The sequence below is a fragment of the Oryctolagus cuniculus genome, chromosome 17 (assembly GCF_964237555.1).
Source record: "Oryctolagus cuniculus chromosome 17, mOryCun1.1, whole genome shotgun sequence".
NCBI lineage: Eukaryota > Metazoa > Chordata > Mammalia > Lagomorpha > Leporidae > Oryctolagus > Oryctolagus cuniculus.
Genome location: NC_091448.1, coordinates 4,314,949 through 4,329,031, shown reverse-complemented (window position 1 = coordinate 4,329,031; position 14,083 = coordinate 4,314,949). Strand labels below are relative to the sequence as shown.

The 14,083-nt window shown below is 59.0% G+C and overlaps 1 protein-coding gene across 2 annotated transcripts in view; it reads right to left on the bottom strand.

The window, feature by feature from the left end:
- Positions 1 to 11,900, bottom strand: part of UBE2O (ubiquitin conjugating enzyme E2 O) — a 54,316-nt gene extending 42,416 nt beyond the window's left edge. For both annotated transcript variants that reach the window (XM_051838302.2, XM_008250909.4), the window contains exon 1: positions 11,406 to 11,900. In XM_051838302.2, the coding sequence (XP_051694262.1) occupies positions 11,406 to 11,828 (423 nt within the window). In that variant the 5' untranslated portion in view covers positions 11,829 to 11,900. The remainder of the gene's footprint in view (positions 1 to 11,405) is intronic.
- Positions 11,901 to 14,083: the final 2,183 nt, after the last annotated feature.

Genomic DNA, 14,083 nt, shown 5'->3' with positions numbered 1-14,083 from the left:
CACACCCACAGTGGCACTCGACCGCTCTTGCCTCCCCGACTCTCACCCGCTCAAGTCTACAGCGGGATTTTCTGGAGCCTGCAGGACGCGTGCTGACGCCGTTGCTCTGACGGCTAATCGAACACGTGCCTGAGCGCTCTCGGATTTTAAAATCGGTTTAATCTCCTATGTGGCAAATGTTCACAGGGAAGACCCAGCATGAAAAAGCTCACCGGGGTCCTAGCAGTGTTTCAGCTGCAGGAGCTGGAATGCACTGTGCCTGCCCCGCCCTCCCACTCTGCTGCGCCAGCTGATCCTCTAGGCCGCCTCCACGAGGCTCTCCCCACACTGCCCACCGCCCTCCCTCAGAACTCGGCGCCAACTTCACCAGGAGGCCCTCGCCACCTCCCAGTGGTAACTCATTCACTCATGAAACAAAGCACCTACTCTAGGCCCAGAAACGGAGGGCAAAGCGGAGAACAAGGTGTCCCGAGCTGCGCTCACTTCCCGGCCGGGGAGAGAGCAGACAGGACAGGAAGTGATTCCATCTCAAAACTGCAAGGTGCAGTTTAGAAACACCGCTGAGCGGGGGCAGGGGCCAGAGCTCCTGCCGCCCAGTCGCTCCAGGCGCACGGCTGTCCACGAGGGCAGCCGCTGGGTCAGGACGTGCTCTGTCCCCTTCACCACTTTCCTACCGACTACCTGCAGACACGGTGTTCTCAGTGCACCGGGTCAAGCCGATGCGTGAACGTGAACGTCGGCCGTTCCCGCCTGTTCCAGTGCGGCTCACGTTTCTCCCTATCGGCCGAGACCCTTCTAGAGCCTCTGGGCCACCTCCAGCTCGCTGCCTGGTTTTCAGAATACAGGTTCATTGGAACACAGCCATGCTTTCACGCTGCAACGGCAAAGCTGAGCAGCTACAAAAGGGTCAGTGTAGCCTGTGAACCCTAAACACCACCCGGATCTCTCCAGAAAGCCTGCAGCCCCCGACCCGGGAGGCCCTGCTCCCCACAGCCCTGGCCCGGTGCAGGGCTGCCATGCAGCCAGCGAGAAGAATCTGTGCTTTGACAGCACAAACAGGCCTCAGGACAGCTACAGGCACTCGCTGGGTCTGTCTCTCCCTCTCTAAAGTGGGGCACTGGGAGTGGGTATTTGGTTTACCAGTTAAGATACTGGTTGACCAAGCCAGCACTGTGGCATAGCGGGTAAAGCTGCCATCTGCAGTGCGGGCATCCCATATGGGTTCTGGTTCTGGTCCCGGCTGCTCTACTTCTGATTTCACTCTCTGCTATGGCCTGGGAAAGCAGTGGAGGATGGCCCAAGTCCTTAGGCCCCTGCACATGCATGGGAGACCCAGAGGAAACTACTGGCTACTGGCTTCAGATCGGCCCAGCTCTGGCCATGACAGCCATCTGGGGGAGTGAACCACAGATGCCTCTGCTTCTAACTCTGCCTTTCAAATAAGTACATAAATAAATATTAAAAAAAAAAAAAAAAAAAGATACTGGCTGAGAGGCCTGCATTGTGGCCCAGCAGGTCAAGCTGCCACCTGCGATGCTGGCATCCCATACATACACAGGTTCGAGTCCTGGTTGCTCTACTTTGGATCCAACTCCCTGCTGGTGCACCTGGGAAAGCAGCAGAGGGTGACCCAAGTACTCGGGCCCCTGCCACCTATGTGGGAGACTTGGATGTAGTTCCAAGCTCTTAGCTTTGGCCTGGCCCAGCCCCAGACATCACGGCCATTTGAGGAGTGAACCAGTAGATGAAGGATCTCTGTCTCTTCTTTGTCTCTGTAACTCTGCCTTCCAAACAAAAAAAGATGCTGGTTGAGACACCCAGATCTCATGCCAGAGTGCCTGGGTTCAAGTCCTGCTTCCAACTCCTGACTCCATCTTCCTGCTCACCAGACCCTGGGAGGCAGCGGTGACGCTCAAGTGTTGGGGTCCCCGCCCCCTACGTGGGAAGCAGGACTGAGCTCCTGGCTCCTGGCTCCAGCTCCAGTCGCTGCAAACACGTGGTCAGTGTACCAGGGGTCAGGAGCTGTTTCTTGCCTCTTTCTCTGTGTCTTGCTGCCTTTTTTTTTTTTTTTTAAAGATTTGTTTGAATGGCAGAGTGACGGGGCTGGCATTGTGGCACAGCAGGTAAAGCGACCGCCTGTGAGACGAGCATCCCTTATGGGCACTGGTTCCTGTCCTGGAGGTGTCACTTCTGATCCAGCTCTCTGCTAATAATGGCTTAGGAAAAGCAGCAGAAAATGGCCCAAGTGCTTGGGCTCCTGCCACCCACGTGAGACCTGGATGAAGCTCCTGGCTCCTGGCTTAAGCCTGCTCTGCTCTGGCCATTGCAGCCACTTGGGGATGAACCAGGGGATGGAAGACCCCTCCCTGTGTTTCCCTCTCTCTGTAACTCTTTCAAATAAATCAGTCTTTTTTTAAAAAAAAGGCAACTGAACCTTCTGACATTGATAGGTTTTTTTTTTTTAATTAACTTATTATTTGAAAGGCAGAGTGACAGAGAGAAAGGGAAAGGGTTTCCGCTGGTTCACTCCCTAAACGGTCACAACCAGGAGCCTGGAACTCCATCCTGGTCTCCCACATGGGTGCAGGGGGCCCAAACATTTGGGTCACCTTCTGCTACCTTCCCAGGTGCATCAGCAGGAAGCTGGATGGAAGTGGAGCAGCCGGGACTCGAATCGGCGCTCTGATATGGGACGTGGGCATCGCAAGTGGTGGCTTAACCTGCTGCCACAACACCGGCCCCTCAACAGGGTTTTCAGAGGACCTGGAGGGCCATCCAGACCAGGCTGCACTGCCGGAGGCCCCGGGAGACAGCACGCGGCTGGCCTTGGGGAAACACTGCTATTTATGTTCCCATTCCCTTAACCAACAAACAGGGCGTGGCTTATGAATTTTTAATAGATGGTCTCTGATGCCTTCAAACCAACAGGCCTGGCACAACCCCTGCCACTCCAGGCTGCGCAGTCACTCTCACAGGGCCCAGTCGCAATGCAGGCAGAGCACGAAGGCCTGCTGGGCCACAGGCTCATCGCCAGCGCCGCAGCCTCATGCTAACACCCATTCGCACTCTTGGTGAGTTCTGGAAACCCATGTGTGGGAACCTGCACCCGCCAGGTGCTCTCGGGTGACTACAGCCGCTCAGAGGACAGGCAGGATCACGTCCCCTTGACAAGCTGGGAAAGCGGGGCTGTGAAGAGAGGGTGCTCCCACCCAGGGCCCGGAGTCACCGACGGCACTCGGACTCGGCAGTCTCTGAATGTTACATGGGTGCTTCCTCTAGTTTGCTCAGAGCCACGGTGCCAAGGCTGGCAGGGAGAGCCGGAGCGGCAACAACAAGCTGGGAGACTTTTCACTGCTTCGTAGAGTACAGCCTCTCCTCAACCCAGCCTGGGCCACCAGTCAGTTCCGCTACTGCTGAGGCTCCTGCTGCCTTCCAGCCACAGGTGAGGCCAGCTCTACCCTGGCCCACCCGGCAGGTGCCCCACCTGGGCGCCCTCTGAAGGAAGTTGCCAGTGTGAACCACAGCACGGGGTACGTTGACGAGTCTGTGCTTCTTAGTGTTAGAATGTCCGTATCTGCCTCTCCAGAATAATTTTTCAGCTCTCAAAGGACCCAGCGTGGGCAATAAGTTACATGGTCTAGTCACCCAGCATGAGCGCTGCAGAGGGGTTGGGGTGGGGCTGAGCTGGCCGGCAGGGGCCCACACAGCTCCAGCACAAGCCGGAGGCCTTCACAGGTAAGTGAGGGTGAACTCCGTCAGTCGCTAAGTGGTCGCCGAGCTCTCCATCAGTCGCAGCACGCACTTGGGAGTGGCTGCTTCTCAAGAGGCTCCCAAAACAGCAGGGGCGAACTGAGGACAGGCAGTCCGGCTGCTGGCAGCGGGCTGATGAGGTAGACAGAGCGGGACCTGCAGGAGAGGGGCCTTCAGTGACAACCTCAGGCTTGACAGGAGACTGGGTCGCGACACAGCCCAAGGGGAGGGAGGCCAGAGGCGGCGAGGGCAGTCCAGGCAGTGAGCAGACCAGGGCTGCAGAGAGGAAATTCAAGCAGAGGCTGCAAGAGGCACCACTTCTAACGAAGAACTGAGGACAGGCTGGAATGGAGGCCACAGGCAGCTGAATGCTCCAGCTTTAAAAGATGTGAGCGGGAGTCTGGCACTGTGGCACGATGGGCTAAGCCACTGCTTGCATTGCCAGCAGCCGTACGAGTGCCAGTTTGAGCTCCAGACGCTCCCCTTCTGACCCAGCTCCCTGCCAACGTGCCCGGGAAAGCGGCAGAGGACGGCCCACGTGCTTGGGCCCCTGCCACCCCCGTGGGAGACCTGGGTGGAGCTCCTGGCTCCTGGCTTTAGCGTGGCCCAGCCCCAGGTGTTGCAGCCATCTGGGGAGTGACCCAGCAGAAGGAAGACACCTCCTCCACGCACCACTGCTGTTGCCTTTCAAATAAATAAATAAATCTTTTAAAAACAAGATGCAAGCTACAGCACGAGGTGAGGCGTCACCACGCCTACTCCTGGCTTACCAAGGGCTTGGGGAAACACATTTTCACACACGCACAGATAAGGCCCGCGTGCAGAATGTTAGCAGCTGCTGACTCACCACGGCCATCAGCGATCGCTGGCCGTCTCTCAGGGCTGCGGTACGTCTGCACGTATTAAAAAGTCGGGGGTGGGGGGTGGGGAGGGCAGTGACAGTCCCAAGATTTCACACCGCGGAGTCTGAGGTTGTGGGTGGCCCCTGGGATTGTGAAGCGGACCCGGGAGCTACCTCACTGCGCTAAAAAACAAGTGGGTGGGGAGAGGTGAGGACAGGACAGGAGAGCTCGGGTCCTTGGAAAAGTCTCACACCCTGGTCGACGCGAGAAGAGAAGAGGAGGAAAAGCCGGTATAGTCTGCTACAACAGAACTCCAGCAAGGGTCAGCCCTGTGAAGTAAGACTGAGAGGTCAAAAAATGCCAGCAGACGCATGACCAGGAATTCCCTAGCCACCTGTGACCTTCAAGGGAGCCACCACGGCGCGTGTGTGAGGCCAGACTGCAAAAGGCTAAAGGGACGCGCAGATCAGGAGGAGGCTCAGGCAGACGCTCAGGCAGGCGGGCACCTGCAGCAGCAGGGGTGCTGGGCCCCTCGCCAGGAAAGACGCCAGGAAAGACGCTCCCTTCTCTGCCTTGAAGACGATGTCCTCAACCTCAGGGGCCTCACTCCCCTGAGCAACTCAACAGCAGCAGACAGCTACGGGGACACTCCTGGGTGCTCGCCACCTGCAGGTACAGGGACCCCAGCCAAGTCCTGCAGGTGGCCCACCTCTAGCCTCAGCGGCCCCGCCCCCGCAGCAGCTCCCACACGCGGTGGGGGCGGGGAGGGAAGCAAGGAGGAAGACCCGCCTCACCTGCGGGATGCAAATGAAGGCTGCTTTGCACCAGGGCCAGCCGGCTCGGCAGGCATCTCCACAGGGCCGGCCGGCTCTGCAGGCCCCTCCACAGGGCCGGCGGGCTCTGCAGGCCCCTCCACAGGGCCGGCCGGCTCTGCAGGCCCCTCCACAGGGCCGGCCGGCTCTGCAGGCACCTCCACAGGGCCGGCGGGCTCTGCAGGCCCCTCCACAGGGCCGGCCGGCTCTGCAGGCACCTCCACAGGGCCGGCGGGCTCTGCAGGCCCCTCCACAGGGCCGGCGAGCTCTGCAGGCACCTCCCCAGGGCCAGCGGGCTCTGCAGGCATCTCCACAGGGCCGGCCGGGCTCTGCATCGCTGTCGGGCAGCACCGACTGCTTCTTTTTGCAAGCATGACTCAGTGTCTTAATTTTTTTTTTTTTTAAGCTTTAAATTGTCATAGTCAGACTGTTTCCCAAATATAGCTCCGTTATCAATCTAAACCAAAAGTGACCTACCAAGTGTCACACCCTTTGAGCTAGCTGCAGAATATTAAATGCTTCTTCAGTCTCTCAAAATATACAAACTGAAATTCCCCCAAATCAGATTTAATCCAAAAAGGACATTCATTTTAAGACTTACTGTTAGCAGAATACTTCTGAGTGGAGGCCCACCTGCCTGCAGTGTGTAAATAATAAAAATGTGCTTTTCACATCCTGCTCCAGAAGACCACCACATTTGTGTGGGGGCGGGGGGGCCCTCTGGGTGACCCCAAGATTCACGCAACACAGCCTGGGTGAGGGATGTGAGATCCCCGACTGCAGAATGCCGCAAACAGCAAAACAAGGACACATAACCTTGGAGCAGATGAATCCAGGGGTGAGCCATTAGCATGATTCAATTTATTCTGAGCTACAAGAAGTTCCACTCAGCACCTTGCTCTTCCCTGTCTGCGACCACACGCGTCAGGTGCTTCCTAACAGGCCCCAGGGCTGGCCGCACTACCGAGCAGCCAAGTGGAGCCCCAGGAAGGAGCCATGGTCGGAACGCCAGGGTCCCCGTAAGTCAAAGAGGCGACAGCACCCTGCAACCTGGAAAGCACTGTCCAACGCTCCCGGTGCTACGTCCCCCCTGGTCATCCAACGCCAATCAGCACCCTCCACGTACTGAGCAGGGAATTCCGAGGGCTTCTACCAACCACAAAGGGGAGCACAGAGCGAGCCACAGAGGGACCCCTGGGCAGCTGACCCAACCATGTGCCCAGCACTGCTGTGGTGTCGGCCCTGAACAGGTTCCATTGGATTCCATGAGTCTCAACAGTGGGTCAAACCCTCTTGATACAACAGGAAAACGAACAGCGGTAACAGTGCAGCGGGGGTGGGGAAGGCCCAAAAAGACCTTTCATCTTAGCCCCTCATCTGGCCTAGGAGTCAGAAGAATCCCCCTGGTCCCCGACAGGACCACAGGGGGGCTCTTGCTGGGGACCTGGGTCCGAGGCGGGACTGGGCTCCCTCCCGGAGCGGCCGAACCTGCCTCGTGACTCAGCACCAGCAGGATGACAGCAGCCAGGGGAGAGGAGGTCAAGTCGGAGTTCCAAACACTGATCACCTCTAAGACAATCCAGGAACACAGAGGCACTGGGCTTGCTCCAGGAGGCGGGGTGGGCGGTAAAACCAGCGCTGAGATGCCTCGTGTGACAGAGGCCGCTGGCATCCCACCCCGGGCACCAGGGGCTCCCCAGAGACGTGTCGTGGCAGCCACTCTGAGAATGGCGGAGCGTGGGGAAGAAGGTGTCCAAGGCCAGAGACACAGCACAAATAGAAAGGCAGGGCCCCACCCACGTCCTGCACCTCCCTCCCTCCCCACCTGCAGCCACCTCCTACCCCAGAAAGCCCTCCAGCCAGGGTACCCCGCCAGGCCTAGGAGTGGTCTGAACCCTGCACTTAAACATCCTCAGGTGAGAGGAAACCTCGTTGACGTGAGTCTGCACCCAGGTTCCTCCACTCACCAGCACCGAGACGCTGGGCAAGTAACCGCCCCTCTGCCCCTCAACTTCCTCCTCTGAGCCAAGGGCTCCCAGCTCCTAACAGGGGAAGACTGTGTGAGGCCCACAGTAAGCACAGTCAGCAGTAAACAGCACCTGCTGTGCTTAGTATCTCGAACTACAAAGGTGATGGGCCACCACGCTCTTATGCATCCGCTCACTACCTGCCCTTTGGGGATTTCAAAAGACCTCTTCCAGACTCTGCGTCCCAACCCCTGGAGGCTGGGTGTGACTTCCGTTAAGAAATTCAGGAGTAAGCCGGGCTTAATACAGCCGGGAACCCATCTGGTCACCAGCGAGCCGTGCCCAGGCCTCAGGACAAGCTCCCGACCACTCTGGCCTCCCCCAGCCTACACCGCCCTGTGAGCACAGACGTGACCTCGTGAAGGGACAGGGCCGGCCCAGTGCACAGGCATCAGAACGGTGTCCCGAGCTTCGCTCCTGGCTAGTCCCTCTGTGTGAGCTCAGTTCAGGGCTAGAACGACGGCCTTGTCTTTCACCGCAGACAGAGAAAACGAGGCAGTGACTGGGCCAAGGTCGTGCAGAGTTAGGTGCCAGCCGAGGAGGGCACCCACACGTCTGACTCCAATCCCAGGACAAAACAAAACGCACCCTTGTCTGGTCAGAGTGGCCCTGAGCCAGGCAGCATCTGGACAGAGACGCTCTCCGGCGCTGAGGCCCAGGAGTTAGTTAGAAGCGGAAAAGCCGAGGGGCAGAAAGTAAAATGCCAGCGCTGCCGGAATCCCCAGGCGCTGGGATCCCATCTGAATAGAATGCACTTGGTCCTGCATCCGTCCACCTTACATAACTTCTTCCTGTCACATCACTGGGAACAACTGCTTCTAATGGGCCCGGCACCCCGACAAGCGAGTCGAACTTCACGTGCTGTGTGACGCTGCTGCACCTTGAAAGCTTTCCCCATGGAAATGCTGGCCTAAGTAGGAGCCAAAAATAAACTAAAAAGCCAATTCCTGAGGGACCTGTCACTGGGCTGCTTCTTAGGCAGCCTCATAAAAGCAGGGTGATCACACACGGCTTCAGGTTGGAGGCTTTGTGTCTCAAACCCGGACACCCGCAGTGCCGGGGCAACTCGCAGCAAAAGACAACACAGGGGGGCTGGGAGAACGCGCAAACACAGGCAGGACGGGCAAACACAGGCAGGACGGGCAAACACAGGCAGGACGGGCAAACACAGGCAGGACGGGCAAACACAAGGAGGCTGCAGTCCTGGCTCCTCCCACGGGGGCCAGGAAGAGCCACAGGCCCGCCGGTGTTCAGGAGAGGAGAGGCTGCCCGCATCTGGGCTCCACTCCACAATGTATGCAACGGATGACCGCTGGCGGGGACGGGTACGCCCCCTCAAGTTTCAAGGGTAAATGGCCAGCGCGCTGAAGGCACCAGCAGGCTGCGGACAGGCGGGCCCACCTCAGAGGCCCCGGTCACTCTCTTCCGTCCAGTTCCAAAGGAACTCCATTTGGGCTGCTGTAAGAACTCCTTTATTTGCACTGCTCACTTGCGCAGAGGTGGCGGGGTGAGGGCAGGACTTGCTGCCCAGTTTCTCTCTCTCCTTGTAAACTTGTTCACTGCAAACTCACTCACTGCCCTCCAACTCAACATGAAAACTACAAAAAAAAATCCTCCACAGCCTCAGAAACACTCCACACTAAAGGGACACTATCAAAAAAGGCAAAGTTCACTCCACACTATCAAAAAAGGCAAAGTTCCTCAATGCCACCCCATGCTATTCTTTTTTTTTTTTTTTTGACAGGCAGAGTGGACAGTGAGAGAGACAGAAAGGTCTTCCTTTGCCGTTGGTTCACCCTCCAATGGCCGCCGCGGCCGGCGCACCACGCTGATCAGATGGCAGGAGCCAGGTGCTTCTCCTGGTCTCCCATGGGGCGCAGGGCCCAAGCACCTGGGCCATCCTCCACTGCCCTCCCTGGCCACAGCAGAGAGCTGGCCTGGAAGAGGGGCAACCGGGACAGAATCCGGCACCCCGACTGGGACTAGAACCCAGTGTGCCCCATGCTATTCTACTGATAACTGGGCTCTAAATCTCATCACTGGATTACTGCCGGGGCAGGCACCAGAACCAAATCCTAGCCTTGGTCTGATGGTCTCCACAGCGGGCCATCGCCGTGACGGAATCTAGAAGAACAGGAGATGAGAGGAACATCTCCCTAGTCCACAGTGCTGCAAGGAGACCTGCAGTGGACCAAGGTCGTCTGTGCCAACCGCTGGACCTATCTCCAGGCCCTCAAAAGATCCGGACACTGCACTCACTTCCGAGGGGTCCCTGCGCCCTGGGCTTCTGCTAAGTCCAAAAGCCATGACGGCAAAGAAACCACCACCACCGGGGCGGCAAAACGGAGTTGAATGATTCCAGGCGAGTCACACGAGGGCCGTCTTAAAACCTACTCGAGTGGTGCCTGCAAGTCATCCTCACTTGACTCCCTAAATAGGCATCTTAAGGCAAACTTGGTATAATTACACATGGTGAGGGAGGCGCACCTAGCGTGGCTGTAAACAAAGTTAACCACCAAAGTCAAGTTGGGCAGGAGCGGCAACTGATAAACAGCTGCCTCCTGGGTGCCGGGCAGATGCTGGAGTCAAGTGAGCTGCATCCCGAAAGTCACCAGCCTCCAGAGAGGACCGGAGGTGACCACCTCCCGGGGACAGCAGTCAGCACCTGCCCGCAAGACAATGAGGGCGTGCACGGAGCACCCGCACATTTTTTTAAACATGCATCCCTGGCTAAAAGCAGTATTTTCCAAAGACTTCTGCAAATGAACGTATACCCAGTCGGAGACGGCTGCCTGATTTGCATTTCTGAGGGGAGGCCCGGGCCTGTGTGTGGATTTGGGCCTGTGGGTGCATGCGCATTAGCGAGAGAAAGACCCTGCTGGGATCAGCAGTCACTTCTGCCACCAGGAAAGCGCTGGCAGGCGAGGGGCCTTGTCCCCGCCCAGCCGTCCTCACAGAGCCCCGTGCAGTGGGGCTCGGAGCTGCTCCTCCGTGGTCTTTGTCTCCCGGCGTGAGAGAAACCCAGATTAACTTCTCAAGTGGAGCCTGTGAGATCAGACAGCGCAGGCCGGCCGGGTGCCGGGTTCCCGTTTCACACGGAGGGCAGGGGTGGAGGTGAGGACGAGAGGGTGTGCGATGGAGGTGTGTGTGACCACTGACAGTTAGTCACACGGGGAGGGGGCGTGGACAAGCTACCACACCAACCTGGGTGCAGGGTTTCAGGTTTAGGATGACAAGCCCCTTTGTTGTCTAAAAACTGCGACAGCCACCAGCCGCACCCCAGTGCCATATGGGACTCTGATGTTTGCCTAACAGCTTCGGAATCCAGAAAAACGCTCCAGGCTCCCCAGTCGGGGCCGGTCCCCTATCCATGGTCCTGTAATCATCTGTCCTCCCAAAAAGTCCGCAAGCACGCGGGAGTCCCCCACCGCCCAGGCCGCCGTCAGGACCCCCACCCCCACCCCGGTGCTATTTAACCTCCTGGAGAATTTCACACGCCAAGCTCCCCGCTGCAGTCAGAGAACCGGGGCGGCTCCGTGAGACAAAAAGAGGCAGGCCGGCTGCCCCGCGGGGCTTTCTGCACCTGGGGAACTTCCAGGGCCGTCCCCCGATCTCGGCCCCGAGAGCTGCGACCCCTCCCTCCCTGCACCGGGCGGCGCGGCCCGCCGTTCCGGACGCACAATGCAGCAAGGCGCTCCTTGGGGGCAGCTCTGCCCCCCGCGGGAGCGCGGCACGCCCGCGACCTGGAGGCCGAAGCCCGGCCCGGCGCGGCTGGCAGGTCCCCTCCCCCTCGAGCCGGGAAGCCCGGGGCCCGGGCCCAGGCCAGCAGCGCCGGCTTGGCGTGTCCGCCCGGAGCTGGTGCAATGACTTTGCATGGAGCCACTGCAGTGGCGGCGCTCCGGGCACGGCCGGCCCGCCCGGGCGGCCGCGGCCGACCCCTCCCCGCCCCTCGCGCCCGACCCGCCCGGCCGCACCTTGGTCTCCTTCACGTGCTGCTTGACGCCCTCCGGGTACCACTGGACGCGCACGTAGCCGCGGCGCAGCGGGCTGGCCCGGCCCTCCTCGTGGCCGGCGCCGCCCGCCTCCGAGCAGCCCGAGCTGCCGCGGCCATCCTCCTCGCCCTCGGAGTCCGAGTCCTCGCCGTGGATGAGGCGCACCAGCCCGAAGTGCACCGAGCCGCGGTAGCGGCCCGACACCAGGTCGTGAGAGAACAGCAGACGCTGCGAGCCGGCTTCGGGGCCGGAGTCGGAGGAGGGCCCGGAGGTCGAGTCCGGCCCGGCGGCCGGCGCCGACGCCGGGGCAGGGGCTGCGGCCGGGGCCGGGGCCGCCTCCGGAGCTGGGGCTGGGGCCTGGGCGGGAGCGGGAGCTGCGGGCGCGGGGGCTGCGGGATCCGCCATAACTGCTCTGCGTGAGTCTCGGGCGGCGGCGGCGGCGGCGGCGGCGGCGGCGGCGGACGAGGCGCGGGGAGGCGGGGCCAGCGCGCGCCGGGGGCGTGGCCGCGGCGCGCTGACGTGGCCTGCGTGCCTCCGTCGTCAGGGAGCCTGGATGCGGTTGCTAGGAGCCGCCGCGTCGTCGCTAGGGGACGCTGAAGATGCTCCCCCGGGGCGGGGGACGCTGGATTCGGCCGGCTGGGGAGGCCCGAGGGCATCGGGGTGGAGGGAGCCGGGACTCGGAGGAGGAAGCGGAGTGGTCGTCCAGGACCTGGGCAGGGGCCGAAGCGGGGAGGGCGCTTGGTCCAGAGGCCGTCCATGCGCTCCCGGGCGTCCCTGCCCGGTGCTGGGCGGTGCGAGGCTGCCTCTGGCTTCCAGGTGTTTACAGGCTCTCCGGAAAGGCAAAACAAACACGCGTTAAGCAGCCTGTCCGCAAGGCTCTGATAGACACGTGAGGGAAGGTCGCGCAGCACTGGAAGGTCGCGCAGCACTGGGCCGGGCCGGCGAAGGGGAGTCGGGGAAACAGTAAGAAAGCAAAGCAAACGTCAGGGCCCCAGGGTTTAAAGCCATCCAGAGGCGCCGCCCGCATCCCATATGAGGGTTGAACGTCCAGGCTGCTCCACTCCCCGTCCAGCTCCCTGCTAGTGCACCTGGGAAAGCAGTGGAAGACGGCGCAAGTGCCTGGACCCCTGCCACCCGTGAACCAGCAGATGGAAGATCTCAGTCTATCTCTCCGGCTCTGTCACTCTTTCAAATAAATAAGTAAATCTTTAAAAAAATTTCGATGAGTTCAACGTTCCACAAGGCCTAGCGTGCATAGCAAGAGATAAGATAATGAGGTGGTTAAAAGATTCCAGTTCCAAGAAGTAGAGGATAGCCCTGGCGCTTGGGCCCCTGCACCCGCGTGGGAGACCCAGATGAAGCTCCTGGCTCCTGGCTTTGGATCCGCACAGCTCTGGCTGTTGTCACCATTTGGGGAGTGAGCCAGCGGATGGAGGATCTCTCTCTCTCTCTCTCTCTCTCTCTCTCTCTAACTCTGCCTTTCAGATAAATAAATAAATCTTTTTAAAAAGATTTTATTTGAAAGACAGAGTTACAGAGAGAGGTAGAGACAATGAGAGAGGTCTTCCGTCCGCTACTTCACTACCCAGATGGCTGCAATGGCCAGAGCTGCACTGATCCGAAGCCAGGAGCCAGGAGCTTCTTTTGTCATGTGGGTGCAGGGGTCCAAGGACCTGGGCCATCCTCCACTGCTTTCCCAGGCCACAGCAGAGAACTGGACCAGAAGTGGAGCAGCCAGGACTAGAACCAGTGCCCATATGGGATGCCGGCACTTCAGGCCAGAGCTCTAACCTGCTGCACCACAGCACCTGCCCCGGATAAATAAATAAATATTTAAAAAAAAAAAAAAAAGGATTCCAGTTCCACAGATTCTAATTTTTGACATTGCTACTCACTAATGTACATAAAGGTAGGCACAATAATTAACTTTTTCACCTTAAAAAGTGTTCATTCACTTGAGAGGCAAAGGGGGGGGTGCCCCCATCTGCAGGTTCACCCCCAAATGCCCACAGTGGCCGGGGCTGGGGGCGGGGCCTGAAGCCAGGAGCCCGGAGCTCAACCCAGGTCTCTCACGGGTGGTGGAAACCCAAGCACCTGAGCTGTCACCATGGCTTCCCAGCATGCACTCCGGCAGGAAGTGCAGTCAGGGGCCGAGTACCCAACCCAGTATCCCCTGCGGGATGAAGGCGTCTTAACCAGTGGGCCAGACGGCTGCTCCTCGCCTTAGCTTTGTCGCCTGTAAAATGGGGTGATATTGTTGTGTCGTCGTTCAGCTGAGAGGGCTGGATGAAGTAGAACCACGCCTCTGCAAGCTTAACCATGATTGTGATGTTGAAAACCCGTCTAAGCCCAAGCTCCAGGCCCCCAGAACTGTTACTGTATGGTCTGCTCCGTGTCGCCGTTTCAAAATATAAGTCATTCAACCAATTAAATGTCACCTAAGTCAGTTCCAAAAGATTTAGATAATATTCTCAGAGGACAGATTCACGACGAGTGGCTAGAAAAAGTTAAGAATCCTCAAGAACTGGCCCGAATCTTTCTCAGTCTAGTTCATTTTCTGCAAGACCATCAGTAAGAAGGCTGATATTACAGTATCCAGGTTCTTCAAAGCCGGCGAGCACCACCCACTTGTTCACTCCCCAACCGGCCACAATGAGGGG